This window comes from Haematobia irritans, chromosome 2, assembly GCF_050003625.1.
Source record: "Haematobia irritans isolate KBUSLIRL chromosome 2, ASM5000362v1, whole genome shotgun sequence".
Classification (NCBI taxonomy): domain Eukaryota; kingdom Metazoa; phylum Arthropoda; class Insecta; order Diptera; family Muscidae; genus Haematobia; species Haematobia irritans.
This window is the reverse complement of record NC_134398.1, coordinates 140,473,703-140,495,090: the sequence shown is the minus strand read 5'-3', so window position 1 is coordinate 140,495,090 and position 21,388 is coordinate 140,473,703. Positions and strand designations below refer to the sequence as shown.

Genomic DNA, 21,388 nt, shown 5'->3' with positions numbered 1-21,388 from the left:
TTGGCTATATCAAAAATGAAAATAAATTAAAATGTGAACTTTTATTTTATTCTATATTTCAGTTTATTTTAGAATAATTCCACAAAAAAGCGGCTCAAAGAAATTAAAACGATAAAAAAAATTAAGAAAGTTTGAAGACGAAAACAAATCCCATTCCTTGGTTTATTGTTTTGTAAATAATATAAATCACACAAAAAGAAGAAAAAATATAACAAAAACAAAATATAGTGTCATTTTTTATTATCTCCATTGAGCTTTTTGCCGTTGTGACAAATAACCACTATGAGTGACCGTGAATTGAGTTGCAGTAATTCAGGCGTTGGACAATTTATGGATCGTGGTCGTATGAATCAGAATGGCGTTGTGCAGCCATTGCTAACTGGTAAGTTTTATTTTTTTTATTTTGCTCTCAAATATGAGATAGTATTTATTGTTTTGATTTTTTTTTGGTGAATAGTTGTTTGCATATTTGAATTGGTTTGCATTTGTTGCTCAGTGGTTAAGTGTTTCGACACCAAAAAAAAAAAATATCTGCATAAATATTTCCGATGTGTCGTATGTATATCCATAAACGATAACATTAGGAACAATTCAATAAGTATGCAAATAATATATTCTATACGTATCTCGATCTAAATGCATATGCATATTTTGCATACAATGTGTGTTTCTATATACCTATTAGGGTGGAACGGAATAAATTTTTTGGTTACAAAAATGTTTATCTAAATCTGAATCGATGTCATTCAAATTCGGATTAAATCTACTCTCTAACAGGTTGGCTGATAAGTCCCCGGTCTAACAACGAAAAACACATTTTTTTGCCAAAATTCGTTTTTATTATTCAACATAGTTCCCTTCAAGAGCGATACAACGATTACAACGACCTTCAAATTTTTTGATACCATTTTGGTAGTGCTCCTTCCGTTTTGCCTCAAAATAGGCCTCAGTTTCGGCGATCACCTCTTCATTGCAGCCAAATTTTTTCCCTGCGAGCATCCTTTTGAGGTCTGAGAACAAGAAAAAGTCGCTGGGGCCAGATCTGGAGAATACGGTGGGTGGGGAAGCAATTCGAAGCCCAATTCATGAATTTTTGCCATCGTTCTGAATGACTTAAGGCCTCTGCTATCTCGATCAACTTCATTTTACGGTCATTCAAAATCATTTTGTGGATTTTTTTGCCTCTTTCGGGCGTCCACTGCGTTCCCCGTCCTCCGTGATCATTCCACCACGCTTGAATTTTGCATACCAATCAATTATTGTTGATTTCCCTGGGGCAGAGTCCGGAAACTCATTATCAAGCCAAGTTTTTGCTTCCACCGTATTTTTCCCCTTCAGAAAACAGTATTTTATCAAAACACGAATTCCCTTTTTTCCATTTTTTCACAATAACAAAAGTCGCTTCTCAAAAGACGCTCTATCTCACAAACTAATTGACTTACAGACGTCAAATTTTGACACGATCATTTGAAGGTTGGTACTATATAAAAATAGTATGCATTTAATAATAGCGACGCCATCTATGTGTCAGACCGGGTACTTATCAGCCAACCTGTTATGTGAAATATAAAATCAATTGGAGAAAAATCACGTTGAAAATGGATGTAAAATATAAGATTTTCTATCATATTTGAAAGCTATATCTATACGCAAAGAAAAAATACTTTCGTCCGGAACGAACGTTTACGCAAACGAAACTACCATTTCTTGTAAAGTATTTTGTTTTATATCAAAAAAAAAAAACTAATATATGTTATGACAAGCGATTCAACGACTATCTCTGATCTTTTATAATTGCTTTTAACGATATTTTTTTTTTGCTTTAAAGCAAGCTTTTCTTGCCCAAAATTTAGTTCCTCAGAAAAGAAAACCCTTCTGTCTGTGCAATCATGGGCAAACTCTGCCCTCAGGAGCCATATGGTTGCATATCTGGCGAACGATATATATAGGAGTTATGTCTAAATCTGATTTCTACCAAAATTAGTAGGGATAGATTCTGACCCAAAACACATACACCCAAAGAAAAAATACTTTCCTCAGGAACGAAATTTTACACTGATAAAAATATTGTCGTGAGGCCAAAGATTTCATATCCGAATGCGAATTTTGCTTAGCAAAGAAGACGCATTTCTCTAATATAAAGATTTTTCCTTGTCCAAAAGTCGATAAACTTTTCAATGAAGTCGTTTTGTCCTTCTATGTTAATTAAGTGATTCGACTTAAAAATGGGTATCTTTACATGAAAGAAATTTTTTTTGGACTAAGGTCAACTTGACTTTAATAATTCAAAAAAAAAAATGTTTAAGTGTTGCAACGATTTTATCTCATGAGTTTTATTTACTCCAAAAGAACATTTGTTAGGATCAAAAGTAAACTTAGTTTGTCTAAAATTTTGTTCCTCAGAAAAGAAATCTCTTCTTGCGACAAATGTGAAGTCGATTGGATTTACAAAAATTGCTTTACAAACTGACAGACATCGATTCGGCAAGTGGTCCCTGAGCATATTTACAAAAACTCCATGTGTCCATATTGTCCACTTCTGGGTACCTGCACCAAATAGTGGCTATAAAACTGGTGATTAGTATACAGTTTTTTAATGAACACCCAAAAAATTAAACGATGCTCTATAAATTATGACAAAACACAGTAGACTCTGAAAAAGCCTCAATATTTTAACAGGACCAAATATTGCTCATGTGGACCTTTTTGGAAATGCAATATTGTGCTGCAACTGATGCCCAATTTTGGTCCACAGTTGATGCCGATAAGCTGTTGCAGATGCTTGTTTGTTGCCTGACACTTGCAGTGTTATAGCTAGAATGTTTTGTGCAGTACACATTCCAAATAAAGATTTTGACCTTCTCTTAAGGATTTTGTTATTCTTTCTGAACCAAAGATTCGGCTTCTTTAAAATAAAGACTTTGTTAGGGATATACACGCAGAGAAGGAATATGATCATCTCAACCATGTTTCGAGGGCAAAATATTATTTTTGGACGGTGACCATGGAACATTTTTGTCGCAAAAATGTTGTTTTCTCGGCAAACATATACATGGTTGCCGAAGTCAGACATACGCTTTTTTATAGAAAATAACATGGTTGCCGCAAACATATTACATGTTCTCCGTCCAAAAATAACAATTTTCTCTCGAAACATGGTTGAGGTGATCATATTCCTTCTCTGAGTGTACAATTCAGTTTCACAAAATTTTGAACAAAATTGAAATAAAATTTTGACAAAATTTTCTATAGAAATAAAATTTTGACAAAATTTTCTATAGAAATAAAATTTTGACAAAATTTTCTATAGAAATAAAATTTGGACAACATTTTCTATAGAAATAAAATTTTGACAAAATTTTCTATAGAAATAAAATTTTGACAAAATTTTCTATAGTAATAAAATTTTGACAAAATTTTCTATAGAAATAAAATTTGGACAATAAATATTTGCTTTAGAAATAAAATTTTAACAACATTTTCTGTAGAAATAACATTTTGGTAGATTATTTTTGGCTCGAGTGGCAACAATGATTATAAACCGATATGGACCAATTTATGTGTGATTGTGGATCGGTTATATAACTATAGACCGATATTGACAATTTTGGCATGGTTGTTAGCGGCCATATTCTAGCGCAATGTACCAAATTTCAACCGAATTGGATGAATTTTGCTCCTCCAAGAGCTTCCGGAGGTCAAATCTGGGGATCGATTTATATGGGGGCTATATATAATTATGGACCGATATGAACCAATTTTTGTAAGGTTGTTAGAGACCATATATTAACACCACGTACCAAATTTCAACCGGCTCGGATGAATTTTGCTCCCCCAAGTGGCTCCGGAGGTCAAATCTGGGGATCGGTTTAAATGGGGGTAATATATAATTATGGACCGACATGGACCAATTTTTCCATGGTAGTTAGAGACTATATACTAACACCACGTACCAAATTTCAACCGGATCGGATGAAATTTGCTTCTCTAAGAAGCTCCGCAAGCCAAATCTGGGGGTCGGTTTATATGGGGGCTATATGTAAAAGTGGTCCAATATGGCCCATTTGCAATACCATCCGGCCTACATCAATAACAACTATTTATGCCTAGTTTGAAGTCGATAGCTTGTTTCGTTCGGAATTTAGCGTGATTTCAACAGACGGACGGACGGTCATGCTTAGATCGACTCAGAATTTCACCACGACCCAGAATATATACACTTTATGGGGTCTTGGAACAATATTTCGATGTGTTACAAGTTAATATACTCCCATCCTATGGTGGAGGGTATAAAAAAGGATGTATTCTGCAAAACTACTTGGTACTGTGTGAAAGAAGCAGGCCCTTCGGAATCGGTACAAAAAAGCGAACTCTATATGACATTAAATCCAATATAATTCTATTCTAGTTCATAAAATTATTAATACTTATTATTGTGAAATCGATGTGGTATCTTATATTTAGTTAATTTTTTTAAATGTAGGTACATTTTCTAAAATTAATCAAAATTTTCTTTCTAATTGCACTGTGGCTAAACCCAAAAACCATGAAAGAAAATGTATGTTTAGTTTAAAAATTGTTAACTAAAATATTTTACTAAATGTAGTAAGTTTTTTTTGGCAAATCGAAGAACATTTTTTGTTTAAAAATTTCATAGTTTTGTTTTAAAGCTATATATGGCCCAAGAGATCTTAATTCAATAAATAAATGTTTGAATTGAATTGAATAGAACAAAAAAAACATTGGAGTAAAAATTCTTAAAATGCACAAGACTGGTACAATTTAATTAAGATTGACTTATGGCAGAAAAATTTAAACTATTTTGTGCAAATTTCGAATTTAGTAAAATTATGTACTTCATTTGTATAAAGCTTTTCTTCTCAGTTTTATTTCATGTTATTAAATTAAGCAAAAAATAATAAAAAAAAAAAACTTTATATTAGAGAAATGCGTCTTCTATGCTAAGCAAAATATGCTTTCGTATTTTAAAGACATTAAATCTTTGACCTCACGACAATATTTTTTTCAGTGTAGATTCTCAGATATATCAGTGTAACACTTTCTTCCAACTATCCTCTATATAATTATTTCGACGATGGAATTGTGTGTGGCGTGTGTATTCCATCATGTATACCTTGGTTCTTCTGACCTTTTAAATATAGGCACTAAATTTCTATTTTTGTGTGGCACTCTCAAATATTGTTGAAAAACAACAAAGACCTTTGGTCAAATGCTATCACAATTCTAAACATTTTTTCCGTAGAAGATTTTTTATATTATCTAAAGTTCAATAACATTTTTATAGCCCTACTTAAGAAAGTCTGTGCACAAAATATTTTATGCACATTGGTTTTCTTTGTTTAAAATGATTAAAAAAAAAACAAGTAAATACAGTTCGGGCGTGTCGAAGACTATACAACATTTGGATTTGCAGAAGACTTCAGGGCCTAAACTGCAGTAAAAACATCTTTTATAGAAAAGATAACAAATGTGAAATCTAGACATGTCAGTTAGCGTATTGAAATACACAGAAAAAATTTCACGAAAATTTTTCCTATTAAAGTCTTAATTGAGTTTTCAAAATTATTCAATTAAAATTTAATTGATTCAACAAACTTTTTAATTGAAACAAAAATCAATCACAAATATTAATAGTATCAATTAATTTTTTAATCGAGTGAATTAATTTTTTAATTGATACTATCACTTCTGTGATTGAATGCATTCCAATTAAAAAATTAATTGGATCAATTAATTTCATGATTGAATGAGATACAAAATTTTCTTGTGTGTAAGAGGAGATTGCTGAGTACAGGGGATACTTTGGAATATGATCAGAGTTAAAGCAGTGCCTATTTAGGATGAGCCGAGAAGTATTTAGCCCCACCGATTTACTATCGTGTGGTACATTTTCGTTAATGGCTATTGCCGAAATTTCAGCAAGATTGGACTTGGTATATTCAGATTTTATTTTAGTCAATAAATAAATGCAATTTTCATACTATTAAAGTCAAATTTCTTTAAATTATAGAAGTTTTAATTAAAAAAAGTAATTAATATAATAGAAACAAATATTTTGAAAAATATGTTCTATAGAAATAAATGAAAATCACGAACATGATAGTATCAATCACAGCTTTAATTGGGCCTAAACAAATATTTGATTAAAAAATTAATTGATTTGGCGTGAAAATTTCAATTAATTTTTTAATTGATTCAATTCAAAAATTAATTGAATATTGCTTGCAAAACTTAATTATTTTTTTTTTTAATTGAGTTACGATTTTAAAGTAATTTTCAATTACTTTCTAATCTGACTTTTGTTTTTAGTTTGATAAGAAATTGATTGCTTGAAATAAATTTTTATTCAAAAATTAAAAAAACAAAAGATGCTCATCCCTTTTTTAACTTAGTCTTCCGAATTTGACAAAAAAATTTATTGTATCAATTATTTTTTTAATTAAAAATTGTAAAACTTTCATTCATTGACTTTATTAACTTAACTTGATTAAAATGTGAATTGTATCAATAAATGTATTAATTGGAAATTTTTTCAACTTCAATCAACATTTTAATTCGAAATATTTTGGTGATATTTTTTCCTGTGTCGACATAAAATTTTGACAAAATTTTCTATAGAAATAACATTTTCACAAAATTTTCTATAGAAATAAAATTTTGACAAAATTTTCTATAGAAATAAAATTTTGACAAAATTTTCTATAAAAATAAAATTTTGACAAAATTTTCTATAGAAATTAAATTTTGACAAAATTTTTCTATAGAAATAAAATGTAGACAAAATTTTCTATAGATATTAATTGGAATTTTTTTTCAACTTCAATCAACATTTTAATTGGAAATATTTTGACAAAATTTTCTATAGAAATAAAATTTTGACAAAATTTTCTATAGAAATAAAATTTTCACAAAATTTTCTATAGAAATAAAATTTGACAATATTTTCAATAGAAATAAAATTTTGGCAAAATTTTCTATAGAAATAAAATTTTGACAAAATTTTCTATAGAAAATAAATTTTGACAAAATTTTTCTATAGAAATAAAATTTTGACAAAATTTTCTATAGAAATACAATTTTGACAAAATTTTCTATAGCAATAAAATTTTGACAAACTTTTCTATAGAAATAAAATTTTAACAAAATTTCCTATAGAAATAAAATTTTGACAAAATTTTCTAAAGTTTGTATAGAAATACAATTTTGACAAAATTTTCTATAGCAATAAAATTTTGACAAACTTTTCTATAGAAATAAAATTTTGACAAAATTTTCTATAGAAATACAATTTTGACAAAATTTTCTATAGCAATAAAAGTTTGACAAACTTTTCTATAGAAATAAAATTTTAACAAAATTTTCTATAGAAATAAAATTTTTACAAAATTTTCTAAAGTTTGTATAGAAATACAATTTTGACAAAATTTTCTATAGCAATAAAATTTTGACAAACTTTTCTATAGAAATAAAATTTTGACAAAATTTTCTATAGAAATAAAATGTTGACAAAATTTTCTATAAGAATAAAATTTTGACAAACTTTTCTATAGAAATAAAATTTTGACAAAATTTTCTATAGAAATAAAATTTTGACAAAATTTTCTATAGAAATAAAATTTTGACAAAATTTTTTATAGAAATAAAATTTTGACAAAATTTTCTATAGAAATAAAATTTTGACAAAATTTTCTATAGAAATAAAATTTTGACAAAGTTTTCTATAGAAATAAAATTTTGACAAAATTTTCTATAAAAATAATATTTTGACAAAATTTTCTGTAGAAATACAATTTTGACAAAATTTTCTATAAAAATAAAATTTTCTATAGGAATAACATTTTGACAAACTTTTCTATAGAAATAAAATTTTGACAAAATTTTCTATAGAAATAAAGTTTAGACAAAATTTTCTATAGAAATAAAATTTTCACAACATTTTAAATAAGTTGATACTATCAAAGTCCATTGTAAGTAAGTTCTTTCATCTGATAGAAGTAATTACTATCCTGGTTGGTGCAAGCTAGAATCGTTAAAATTCAATACATTTACAATTCAAATGATATTTATAATAAAAAATGGCTCTACTGGGAGAGATGTTAATATATAATATTTGCGATACTAAAAATTCATGTCCTAATATTTAGGATACCTAAATTTCATATTTAGTCAGTGTAGAAGATGTTTGTAATGCTAAATTTAGTTTATGTCTTGAAACTATCTTCGAAATCACGAATATGTATTAAAAAAAAAAAACTTTACTAATAGGAAGTATAAAATAGGAATTAAATTTTAAGAACTTTTCGTAAAAGTGTAAAATTGTTTGTTCTTCTGAATCCGTGCCTTTGACTTTGACTGAAAAAGTTAGTTTTTGAAACCCATTATGTTCAGTGTTTCGTTATTTATCTACCTTCTAGTTGGTTTGTTGTGCTTTTAATGTCTTTTTCTACTATAGATTCATTTATGCCACGGAACATTCAATGAATAGTGAGAGTGATCGTTTGTATTTTTTATTTTTTCTCACATGCGGCACGTCTGTTTTTGTTACGTTTTTATTTTATTTGCAAAAAAAATGTTCATCTATTTTTGTTGGTGGCGTTGGTCTTGTTTTTAAAAGTCATTAAATAATAAAGCGAGAAATATATGTCTGCGATAAGACTTGTGAAAATACTACTGGTTTTGTTTTCTTTTCTTTGTGTGAAACTTAGAATCACTTAATCGATTAGAAAATAAATTTGGTGACATTTAAATAGACTAATTAAATTTGTATTGCTATTTAAGTATTGTTTTATTTAAATTTACTAATTAACATTTGCCAAAAAGCAATTAATTTTTAGAAAATAATTTTTTCATGGAAATTTTTAAAAAATACTCAATTAAAATTTAATTAATTCAAAGAAATTTTTAATTCGAACAAAAATCAATAAAAAGAATTAATAATATCAATAAATTTTTTTATTGACTTTGGTGATTGATACTATTATTTCTGTGATTGAAGACATTTCATTTCACACAAACAAAAATATTTTTTTTTGCGTGAAGGGAAAAATATAAATTTTGTAGAATATTTGTATAATTTACTTTACAAACTAAAAGTATTGTACGGTATTTTTTGAAGCGAAAAATAATTTTGATTTAAATAAATAATCTGTAAATTAACTGACATGTAGACTTTTTAGATTAAGGATAAAAAACTTTGAAAAATAGGCTAAGGCTTATTTTGAGGATTTTCCATCTTTGGATTATTTTTCGTTAAATTTAAAAAATAAACATTGTTACTTTGAATTATTTGGATGCTTAAATTGCCAAAAAAGCAACTAAAATAATCTTTAGAAAATTAATTTTTCATGGAATACTTTTGCAGAATATTCTTATAAATTGCAAATTAAATCTATTGAACGTTTTTCTTTTGAAGAGAAAAAAATTTTGATTTAAAAAAATAATCTGTAAATTAACTGAAACTTTTTGGATAAAAAAGCTTGATTTTTTTGAGAAATTTTGCGACTGGTTATTTTATTTTTTTAATTAAGAAAACATTTTTACTTGGAATTATATATTGCTTGGAATTATCTTTTATTATACCATGTGCTACACTGTGGAACATGGTATTATAAGTTAGATGGAGACGAGATAGACATATGGTGTCTTTGGCAATATTGCTCAGGGCCGGCCCCTGAGTCGATTAGCCGTCCGTCCGTCTGTCTGTGAACACATTTTTGTGATCAAAGTCTAGGTCGCAATTTAAGTCTAATCGCCTTCAAATTTAGCACAATTATGAGTTTTGGGTCAGAATAGAACCCTATTGATTTTAGAAGAAATCGGTTCAGTTTTAGCTATAGCTCCCATATATATCTTTCGCCCGATATCTACTAATATGGCTCCAAAAGCCAGAATTTCAGCCAGAATTTGCTTTAAATTTTGCACAATGAGTGTAATTGATAGTGTCTAAAGTGAGCCGAATTTGGTTAAAATCAGTTCAGATTTACATATATCTCCCATATATATCTTTTGCCCGATATACACTTATATGGCACCGAAGCCAGAGTTTTGCTCTGATTTGCTTTAAATTTTGTACAGGGAGTAGAATTAACGTTCTGGATACGCATTCCAATTTTGGTTTAAATTGCTTCAGATATATATATAGCTCCCATACACAGAAAAAAATGTCCGTAGTTAAACTAACGCTAAGTTTGACTTATTTTTTATTGTAAACAAAAATATTTGTTAGTAGTTAAATTTTATTACTTTTTGCGAAATTTTCCACGGCCCAATGAAATTTTCATTTTTTTAAGTATGTCTCAAATATTTTATGAACTAAACGTGAGTATAAAGTTCGATGACCGTACAAATAAGTTCAATATGAACTAAAGCAAATGAAAATTTTCGTATGATTCCCAAAAATAGTAAGAATGGTTAAAATGGTCATGATTTGGCGCCAATGATTTTCTACTTAACTTTTAGTTAATATTTTCTTTTATTAGAGAGTGTAATTTCGTGAACTGTAGTTAAAAAGTACAACAGGGCATTAAATTTTCCTGGTTTTAACAACGCTTTGGGGAAATCTCAAAATGTATAGCAAAATTTAGTTCAATTTTCGTACGAGTTAGTTTAGTCTTCCTATAAAACAGTTTACTTTTTTCGGTGTATATATGTATCGCCGATTTCGACAAATTGGTTCACATTGCACTTTTTTACTAACCGATCGTCGTCAAATTTAGCAGAAAGTAATCTTTTTCATTATCTTTCAAGTCTGCAAAAATTCATCGAAATCAGTTTAGATTTAGATATAGCCCCCATATATATGTATCGCCCGATTTTGTCAAATTTGGCCGTAAAATCCTTACTTATCAACCGATCGTACTCAAAGTTGGCTAAATGTAATCTTCTATAGTTATTAACTGTATGTGCAAAATTTCATCGAAATCGGTTCAGATTTAGATATAGCTCCCATATATATTTATCGACCTATTTTAAAAATTTGCCCCTAATAACCATATTTTTGACGGAAGAGGACTCATTTATTAACTGATCGTACTCAGATTTTGCACAAGGTAACCTTCTGGGGAATTAATCATTCCTCTAAACTATTATACAAATTGGCTCAGATTTAGATATAGCTCCCATATATTTGTATGCATCGCACTATTTTCCCAAATTTGGCCATAATACTCTTATTTATTAACGAATGTTACTCAAATTTCAAATTTTGATGTACTAGCCGATCGTATTTAGACTTATATGTAGCTCTTACATAATAATATTGACCGATTTATACAAATTTGGATTTATTACCCACAACTTATTGAGCAATTTCCTCTTTTCTAATAATGGCCTAAATATTGGTGGCATACTAACTCTGTAGGTGCAAAATCAACTATATCTCTTAATATCAGACATTTCTGCTCAGATTGTGACAAGACAAGACAAAGATAATAAAAGAGGAAGATGGGAGATTGGCTACTGAGCACATCAAACCATTTACCACATTAGTTTAATACTCGAACCAAACGCGTATACGACATGTATTGACATAGCAATAAAATGCAATTAAAAAGAATTTAATTGCACGAAATAAATTTCCATAAAGGGGAAAATGTAATTTTTTGTTGTTGCCTAAAATTTAAGATTGTTTCATTAAGAAAATTAAGTTTTTCATTTAAAAAATAAAAACGAAAAACAAATAAAAAAATTACAAACATGTATGGAACTAACATGGTAAATGCAACATTTGGTATGACGCAAGCCAATTTCCTATCTTCCTTAAGTTTATTGTCTTTGATCGAAGGGGCGTTCAATAATGTCCATCCGAGCTCGATATTAAATGGACTGACAACTCTGAATGTTGATCCATGTATACTCAGGCTGTTAGACGAACTGCTAATGAAGAGACGTATTTCAGCCAAACTAGGACAAGCAAACATACAAAGGTATGTGAACAGAGGCACTCCCCAAGGAGGAGTTCTATCACCTCTTCTTGGGAATGTTGCTATAAATAACCTTCTGGTTACTCTAGAAAAAGAAAGGATAAAAGTGGTGGCATACGCAGATGATTATGCTCTGGCAGTCAGGGGAAAATTCCCATCCACAATCAGAGATATTATTCAGAGGGCCCTCCGGATGACTGAGAAATGGGCGAAAGACAATGGTCTTGGGGTAAATCCTGCAAAGACAGAATTAGTCATGTACTGCAAAGATCGCAAAACTCCCACGGTTAGGCCTATTTCCTTTGGGGGTATTGAAATTCCCTTTGGTGAGTGTGCAAAATACCTTGGCGTTATTTTGGACAGGAAGCTGAACTTTAAGCTTAATATCGAAGAAAGGGCGAGAAAGGCAACTGTAGCTTTGTACTCGTGCAAAAAGGCAATAGGAAAAAAAGTGGGGACTAAAACCAAAAATTGTGCATTGGCTATACACGGCAGTGGTTAGACCTATAATGCTATATGGAGTTGTAGTCTGGTGGCCGGCACTTCAGAAACTGACAGGTTTAGATAAAGTTCAGCGTATGACGTGTTTGTGTATTTCAGGCGCATTCAGCAAGACAGGAACAAATTACCTTAATGTCATATTGCATCTATTGCCTTTAGACATTTTGGCCAAACAGTCAGCTGCAACAACGGGTGTGCGGTTGCGCAAGCTATCGCTGTGGTCGGAAAAAAGTTACGGTCACAGTTCGGTCCTCAAAATAATGCCAGATGTGCCTAACGTAGTGGATTACACTTTGGTCCACTTTTCGACAAAAAGTTTGAGACTCTAATCCCCAACAGTGAGGCGTGGTGCACACAGACCCCGGGGAATAAAGAATATATAGATTTCTACACTGATGGCTCCAAATTGGATGGACAAGTGGGGTTCGGAGTATATTCTAAAGAACTGGAATTTCGAATAGCGAAAAGATTACCTAATCACCAGGGTTGGCCTGTCACAAACTGTGACTTTTGCGACATACATTTGCGACGGTATAATACGTATGTCCCAAAAGTCGTAAACCTACAGTAGAAAACCAAATTTTGAATAGAACAAATCCTGAAAATTTTTTAATTTAGATTGACAGCATTCGCTTTGAGTTTCTGCAGAAATTTGTGAAAGTTTTCCCATGGTCAAGCCTATTTGCTTAGGTGGTATCGAAATTCCCGTTGGTGAGTGTGCAAAATACCTTGGGGTTATATTGGACAGGAGACTGAACTTAAAGCTAAGAAAGGACGAGAAAATCCTCGGTTCCCCTGTACTCGTGCAAAAGATAATAGGGAAAATGAGGGGACTAAAACCGAAAATTGTGAACATTCCTAAGAATTGCAACTTCTTCGTACATACCATCTTGGATATCATCGAATTCGCTGCCTAGCTGACGCGACTAAAATATTTTGAGTTTGCGACTTTTGTTACTTTTTCTACATTTACGACGCGTATGTGACGTTTACAACTTTGCGACAGTCGCAAACCTAAAAAAGTTTGATACAGACCATCTCTGCTAATCACTGTAGTGTTTTTCAGGCTGAAATATTAGAAATAAGAGAGGTGGCGAATTGGCTGAGAAGTAATGTTCGAAAAAATGTGGGCATTAATATATACTCAGACAGTCAACCTGCAATAAAATCCTTGGACTGTGTTCCTCAACTCGAAAACGGTCATCGGAGCAGTACAATATTCACCTAATATGGGTACCTGGCTATAGGAACATACCGGGGAACTGTGAAGCGGATGAGTTGGCAAGGTTAGGGACTACCTTACATATTCCAGGGAAACTAGAATTTGTTGGTATGCCCTAGCTACCTGCAAGCTCATACTGCGTGAGAAGGCTGTTATGATGGCAAATGTTCGATGGGAGAATTGCAGGGGTTGTAACGACACCAAGCAAATATGGCCCCATTTCAACTTAAACCGCACACTAGATATGCTATTGTTCTCGAGACGTCAGATATCACTCCTGATATCTGCTATAACGGGTCGCTGCCTGATAGGCGATTTTGCAAAAACTATTGGCGCGAAGTATAATGACTATTGTATGAGCTGTCATGATGCGGAGGAAAAAGAATCAATTAAACACCTCTTGTGTGAGTGTCCTGCATTTTGTGTAAAGCGCAAACCACTTTTAGGAGCATATAGCTTCAGATTACTGGCGGATCTGGAAAACGTTAGCAGTCTGCTAATGTTTTTGGAACAATCTGGTTGGTTCAGCAAAGAAAAATAATCGAGAAGGTTCAGCGGTTAAAACTAGAAGTGCCCATATGTAATAGGTACTTTTAGTTAATGTGGTATCACAATGGACTGAATAGTCTAAGTGAGCCTGAATCTTAATCGGGCTGCCAATTTAACCTAACCTAACATTAGGTTTATTTCAGTAGTGAAAGGATTAAAAGGCTTCAAATATACACGGATGAAAAAGACTGTTTTTCATATGTTTGGCTATAAACATTATATGTTTGGAACACAAATTTTTAAACACAATATTTTTGAGTGCACGCATATAATGTTCATAAACTAGCATAACATGTTTAGGACATATATGTTAATATGTTAGAACATATTATGTTTGGGACATAAAATGTTTGTAAATATAATATGCTTGGATGCAAACATATATTAATTTAGAAATAGCCTATAAACATATATGTGTTTAGTAGCTTGGAGCGCTTTTTAACATGGAGCGATATTGAATTAAGTTGGTGGTTGTTGCTTGTTATTACAAAATTAACATTTTATTTTTCCTTGGGCAATTGATCAGCTACTTCTTTGATCCTTACAAACTGTGTGGTCCGCTGTTCGAATCCCCGTCCGGCAAAAGGTAAAATTAAAATAAAAAAAATGAATAATTTCTTCTACAATGTTTGTATTACAGAAAAAGGTGCTAAGAACTAAAAAATGTCGTGGAAGTGAGAAAGATGTGGGGGAATATACAATTAGGCAGAAACAAAATTTTGAGCATTCAGGTCGAAAACCTATGTTGTTAGCACCTATATTACCTGTTTATTTTCATAATTCATTATGACTGTAAATATATAAATAAATAAATAAAATTTTTAGCACAATATTGTTTGGGAGAATTTTTTTAAGCATATAATATTTTTGGGTGCAAAATGCTTCCAAACATATTATATGTTCACAAAATAACATATTGTTTTTTGGAAGACAACAGTATTGAATTTGGATGCAAAAATACAAAATGTTTGGAACTTAGACTACCCAAACATATATTGTTTAGACCAATATGCTTTCAAACATATTATATATTGGAAGAGATCAAACATATAAATGTTTGGGCAATACCCAAAAATGTATATGCTTGAAGCAAAATATGTTTGGGAGTATATGTTACAGAAGCGATTTTTTATGACGGTGCACGGATGAAAAAGACTGTTTTTCATATGTTTGGCTATAAACATTATATGTTTGGAACACAAATTTTTAAACACAATATTTTTGAGTGCAAGCATATAATGTTCATAAACTAGCATAACATGTTTGGGACATATATGTTAATATGTTAGAACATATTATGTTTGGGACATAAAATGTTTGTAAATATAATATGCTTGGATGCAAACATATATTAATTTAGAAATAGCCTATAAACATATATGTGTTTAGTAGCTTGGAGCGCTATTTAACAGGGAGCGATATTGAATTAAGTTGGTGGTTGTTGCTTGTTATTACAAAATTAACATTTTATTTTTCCTTGGGCAATTGATCAGCTACTTCTTTGATCCTTACAAACTGTGTGGTCCGCTGTTCGAATCCCCGTCCGGCATAAGGTAAAATTAAAATAAAAAAAATTGAATAATTTCTTCTGCAATGTTTGTATTACAGAAAAAGGTGCTAAGAACTAAAAAATGTCGTGGAAGTGAGAAAGATGTGGGGGAATATACAATTAGGCAGAAACAAAATTTTGAGCATTCAGGTCGAAAATCTATGTTGTTAGCACCTATATTACCTGTTTATTTTCATAATTCATTATGATTGTAAATATATAAATAAATAAATAAAATTTTGAGCACAATATTGTTTGGGAGAATTTTTTTAAGCATATAATATTTTTGGGTGCAAAATGCTTCCAAACATATTATATGTTCACAAAATAACATATTGTTTTTTGGAAGACAACATTATTGAATTTGGATGCAAAAATACAAAATGTTTGGAACTTAGACTACCCAAACATATATTGTTTAGACCAATATGCTTTCAAACATATTATATATTGGAAGAGATCAAACATATAAATGTTTGGGCAATACCCAAAAATGTATATGCTTGAAGCAAAATATGTTTGGGAGTATATGTTACAGAAGCGATTTTTTATGAGGGTGTGGTTTTACTAGTACTAACTGTAGTAGAATAAAAATTATCATTTTGAGAACCTACCTCAATAACTTCAAGAGCTATATGGGCTTGCTTTGAAAACTTGATTCTTGAATTGTGACCAAATGGCCTTACGAAAATAAGCGCTGCAAAAAAGGACAAGAAAAAGTATCAGCTATAGTTTTTGTATGAATGTCAATTTACTAGAAACATACAGTAGGAAAATTGTCTCAAATTTTCATATTTTTCGTTTATTGTTAAAGAAGGAAAATGTTTATAGATTATTTAGATTAAAGCCTCTACTTTAAAATAACATCGATAAATAAATCGAAACTAAGTGGGAAAACAAATTTTGGTGTTTTTTTCGAATGTCCTTCTATGTGGACATCGGTAGTGAAAGGGTTAAATTATATTTCAAAGATTCGAGACCTAAATTTAATGAAAAAAAATTTGAAATTAATGATTATGAATTTTCATTTAATTACAATTTCTTTAGTTTAAAGCTTTATTTATTTATTACTTAATTTATTATAATTACAAATTATAATAAACTTATTTATACGGGCACTAGCAATTAGATGTTATCAACCTAAGTTTAAAGATATTTGTCTTTGATGTTGTATAAACTGCCTCCTAAAATTTTAATTGCATAATCCTTCATATTAGGTTAATATTTTTTCAGTGTAGGTTGTATATTTCACACACATTGACTTAGGGTACATATAGATGGAATGAACGACTTTTACGTCGTCATTCATAGACATAGATAATTTAAATGAAATGCAAATGCAATTATTTACGATTTTCACCGGACCTTGTGTGAAATCATATCTTCATTATTTTATAGAGTGATTAAATTTCAAATACATGTATTGTCATGCATAAAAAAGGTATTATTTTAAATATGGTCGTATGGGTAAATCAATTTCACAGGGCATTAAGTTGTATTTTGATGAAAAATGAAATGAAAAAAATGTATTTATGGCAATATTTATAGTTTTAGCAATATTTTCTTAAAGTAAAGATAATTATTTATTTTTTGTATTAAAAAAATAGGATTTTAATTAATTTACACTGAAAAAAAAATATTGACATAATATGAAAGATTATGCAACCTAAATTTTAGGATGCGCAATTAACAATATTAACGACCAATTCCTTTAAAATAATGAATTTTTTTACTAAAGGAAAGTCCATAATCTTTGCTTGAAAAACTGTTTTCGTCTCTCTGATAAGGTCGCAAGTCTTTGAATTAAAGCATGTTTTCCTTAAAGTAAAGAAAATCATTATTGATAAGAAATAAATAAGAAATAATCTTTATTGAATCTTTGCATTAAAGATAAAAACCTTATTTTAAGGATATTGCATCTTTGGTTAATTTTTTTTTGAAATTAAGAAAACATTTGTTTTCCATTTTTATACCCTTCACCAAAGGATGGGGGTATATTAACTTTGTCATTCCGTTTGTAACACATCGAAATATTGCTCTAAGACCCCATAAAGTATATATATTCTGGGTCGTGGTGAAATTCTGAGCATGTCCGTCCGTCTGTTGAAATCACGCTAACTTCCGAACGAAACAAGCTATCGACTTGGAACTTGGCACAAGTAGTTGTTATTGATGTAGGTCAGATGGTATTGCAAATGGGCCATATCGGTCCACTTTTACGTATAGCCCCCATATAAACGGACCCCCAAATTTGGCTTGCGAGGCCTCTAATAGAAGCAAATTTCATCCGATCCGGCTGAAATTTGGTACATAGTGTTAGTATATGGTCTCTAACAACCATGCAGAAATTGGTACATATCGGTCCATAATTACATATAGCCCCCATATAAACCGATCCCCCGATTTGGCTTGCGGAGCCTCTAAGAAAACCAAATTTCATCCGATCCGGCTGAAATTTGGTACATAGTATTAGTATATGGTCACTAACAACCATGCAAAAATTGGTCCACATCGGTCCATAATTATATATAGCCTCCATATAAACCGATCCCCCGATTTGGCTTGCGGAGCCTCTAAGAGAAGCAAATTTCATCCGATCCGGCTGAAATTTGGTACATGGTGTTGGTATATGTTCTCTAATGACCATGCAAAAATTGGTCCACATCGGCCGATAATTATATATAGCCGCCATATAAACCGATCCCCAGATTTGACCTCCGGAGCCTCTTAGAGGAGCAAAAGTCATCCGATCCGATTGAAATTTGGTACGTGGTGTTAGTATATTGTCTCTAATCACCACGCCAAAATTGGTCCATATCGGTCCATAATTATATATAGGCCCCATATAAGCTGATCCCCAGATTTGACCTCCGGAGCCTCTTAGAGGAGCAAAATTCATCCGATCCGGTTGAAATTTGGTACGTGGTGTTAGTATATGGTATCCAACAACCATGCAGGAATTGGTCCATATCGGTCCATAATTATATATAGCCCCCATATAAATCGATCCCCAGATTTGGCGTGCGGAGCCTCTAAGAGAAGCAAATTTCATCCAATCCGGTTGAAATTAGGTACGTGGTGTCAGCATATGATATCGGTTCATAATCATGGTTGCCACTCGAGCCAAAAATAATCTACCAAAATTTTATTTTTTATAGAAAACATTGTCAAAATGTTATTTCTATAGACAATTTTGTCAAAATTTTATTTCTATAGAAACTCTTGCCAAAATTTTATTTTTATAGAAAATTTTGTCAAAATTGTATTTCTATATTTTTGGTTTTAGTCCAGCTCAAGGTCATTAATGAAAAAAACTCCAGATGTTTTTTATTTGAGTTTTACTTTATTGAAGCCAATATTTCGATTTGACATCGCCAATCTTCATAGAAAATTTTGTCAAAATTTTATTTCTATAGAACATTTTTTCCAAATTTTATATCTATAGCATTTTTTTTCCAAATTTTACTTCTATAGAAAATGTTGTCAAAATTTTATTTTGTCAAAATTTTATTTCTATAGAAACTTTAAACTTAATTATATACGTATTTAATCGGCCTTTTTTAGTTTAATATATACCACGTATGGACTATGTGGTATATATTAAGGTGTTAGGAAGTTTTAAGATACCTTGCAAGTAATTCGATTGTGGATGACAGTCTTCAGTAGAAGTTTCTACGCAATCCATGGTGGAGGGTACATAAGCTTCGGCCTGGCCGAACTTGCGGCCGTATATACTTGTTAGAATTTAAAATTTTGAAACTGACGTATATTTGTACCTGAATAGCTTTATTAATGTATGGCAAAATGTTCGGTAAATTATATCTGTATCCTACTTTTAATTTTATAGATCCTAGATTTAAAGGTAGATAGCTACCTAACAATTTTGGCTCAGAATTAATACCAACATTCTTAACCCTTTCGAGCCCGATTTTTATAGATATCGCTAAACAATTTTATACTCTTATTCATGTTTAAGTCATTTCAAAATTTCGGGTCGCCACGCCCATTCGTTTGGGCGGAAGAGAATGTTGCCTTTGGGCAATTGTGGCTATAAAATGGTTTGTTTTGTAATTATAGACGTATTACGTTTTATTGGATTTTTTACATTTTTTGTTATTATTACAGTAAATATATACTTAAATGTGCGTGTGAGTGAAATTTCACTTACGCTCACGCGCATTCACAAAGAAATATTTGTACCCACGCACGCCATGTGGGTAGGAATTCACGTTCACGCAAATTCACGAAGTGGAAAGTTATACTCGTGCACGCTCACGCACGAACAAAGTTTATGCCTCACGTTCTTCCTGCATGATTCACCACAATTTTCGTAATTCACAAGAAATCTCGTGACTCAGTAAAAATTTTCGGAAACCGACAATTGGCGTGCTTCACGACAAATCTCATGAATCGCTGCAGTTATTGATCAGTAAGTAACATTCATAACGAATCACGACGGAACCATTAGCAAAATTCAAATATGTTTCACAATCAAACAACGGACGCTATTGAAATCTTAAGCGTGATAAAATCTGTGAAGGTGGTTAGGTTAGGTTTGGTTAGGTGGCAGCCCAATGTATCAGGCTCACTTTCCACATTGCTGTGAAACCACTTAGAGAAGATTTGAAACCCTCAGAAATGTCACCAACATTACTGAGGTGGGATAATCCACCTGTGAATTTTGTCATGAACGTGAATTTTAATCGTGAGCGTGATTTCGGTGAAATTTTACTCACGCAAATCACGAACACAATTTGATTTTTGCTCACGCACGATAAATTTTTGTTTAGTCCCGTTCACGCACATTCACAAAATTTAGTTTAAATTTCATTAACGGCTTCGCGTGAATCATTCGCGATTCACGACTTGTTTTGTTTTTGTTCTGAACCTATGCCAGTTTAACTGGCACCAACATTAGTGCTAATCCACCAGTATGTTGCCAGGAAGGCTGATATCTATGGCTTCTTCCCTTTTTACGATTCCTTTCAAATTTCCTCTCAGCACTGCAGATATGTCTTCCACATCATTGCCGCATTCCTCGTCACTGGGACATCCCAATTGAAGTTCAAAATTTGTTTAATACCATTGTTTTTCAAACCTTTTTTCTCTAGGTCCCATTTCCAAAAATATGTAATTTTACTACCACAATTGCCCAAAGTTACCCACAGGCAACTTTTCAATTTTAAAAATTTCTCACTTGTTGTTTTTTTGCAATTCTAAGATTTGACTTCCACAAATATTTTATTTGATATGTACTACAACAGATTTAATAAAAACTTTCAATACTTTTGTTGTAATTTTTGAAAAAAATCTCATTTATATAAACCGTTTTCCAAATGCGCATATATTTTTTTTCTTGAGGCATGTGCGTATTAATGAAAATAAACTTGCTAAATGACAGCCAATCTAGCTGTTTTTTAATTAAACTTAAAGAGAACACTTGTAGCTTTTTTTAGGAACAAAAACAAAAACCACGCCGACAGTTAGTCTTAAAACATAAAAAGTTGCCCACAGGCAACTTTAGGGTCGAAAGGGTAAAAATCTTTCATTTCAAATAAACTTTTTTTGAGTGTAGATATTGAACCTTTGGATTAATGATAAAAAATAAATCAAATATAAGCTAAG

The 21,388-nt window shown here is 31.0% G+C and overlaps 1 protein-coding gene across 9 annotated transcripts in view; it reads left to right on the top strand.

Moving 5' to 3' along the window:
* The window catches only part of Naprt (nicotinate phosphoribosyltransferase), a 90,467-nt gene that overhangs the window by 16,789 nt on the left and 52,290 nt on the right, over positions 1-21,388 (top strand). For all 9 annotated transcript variants that reach the window (XM_075296256.1, XM_075296248.1, XM_075296255.1 and 6 more), the window contains exon 2: positions 63-382. In XM_075296256.1, coding sequence (XP_075152371.1) covers positions 283-382 — 100 coding nt within the window. In that variant the 5' untranslated portion in view covers positions 63-282. The remainder of the gene's footprint in view (positions 1-62; positions 383-21,388) is intronic.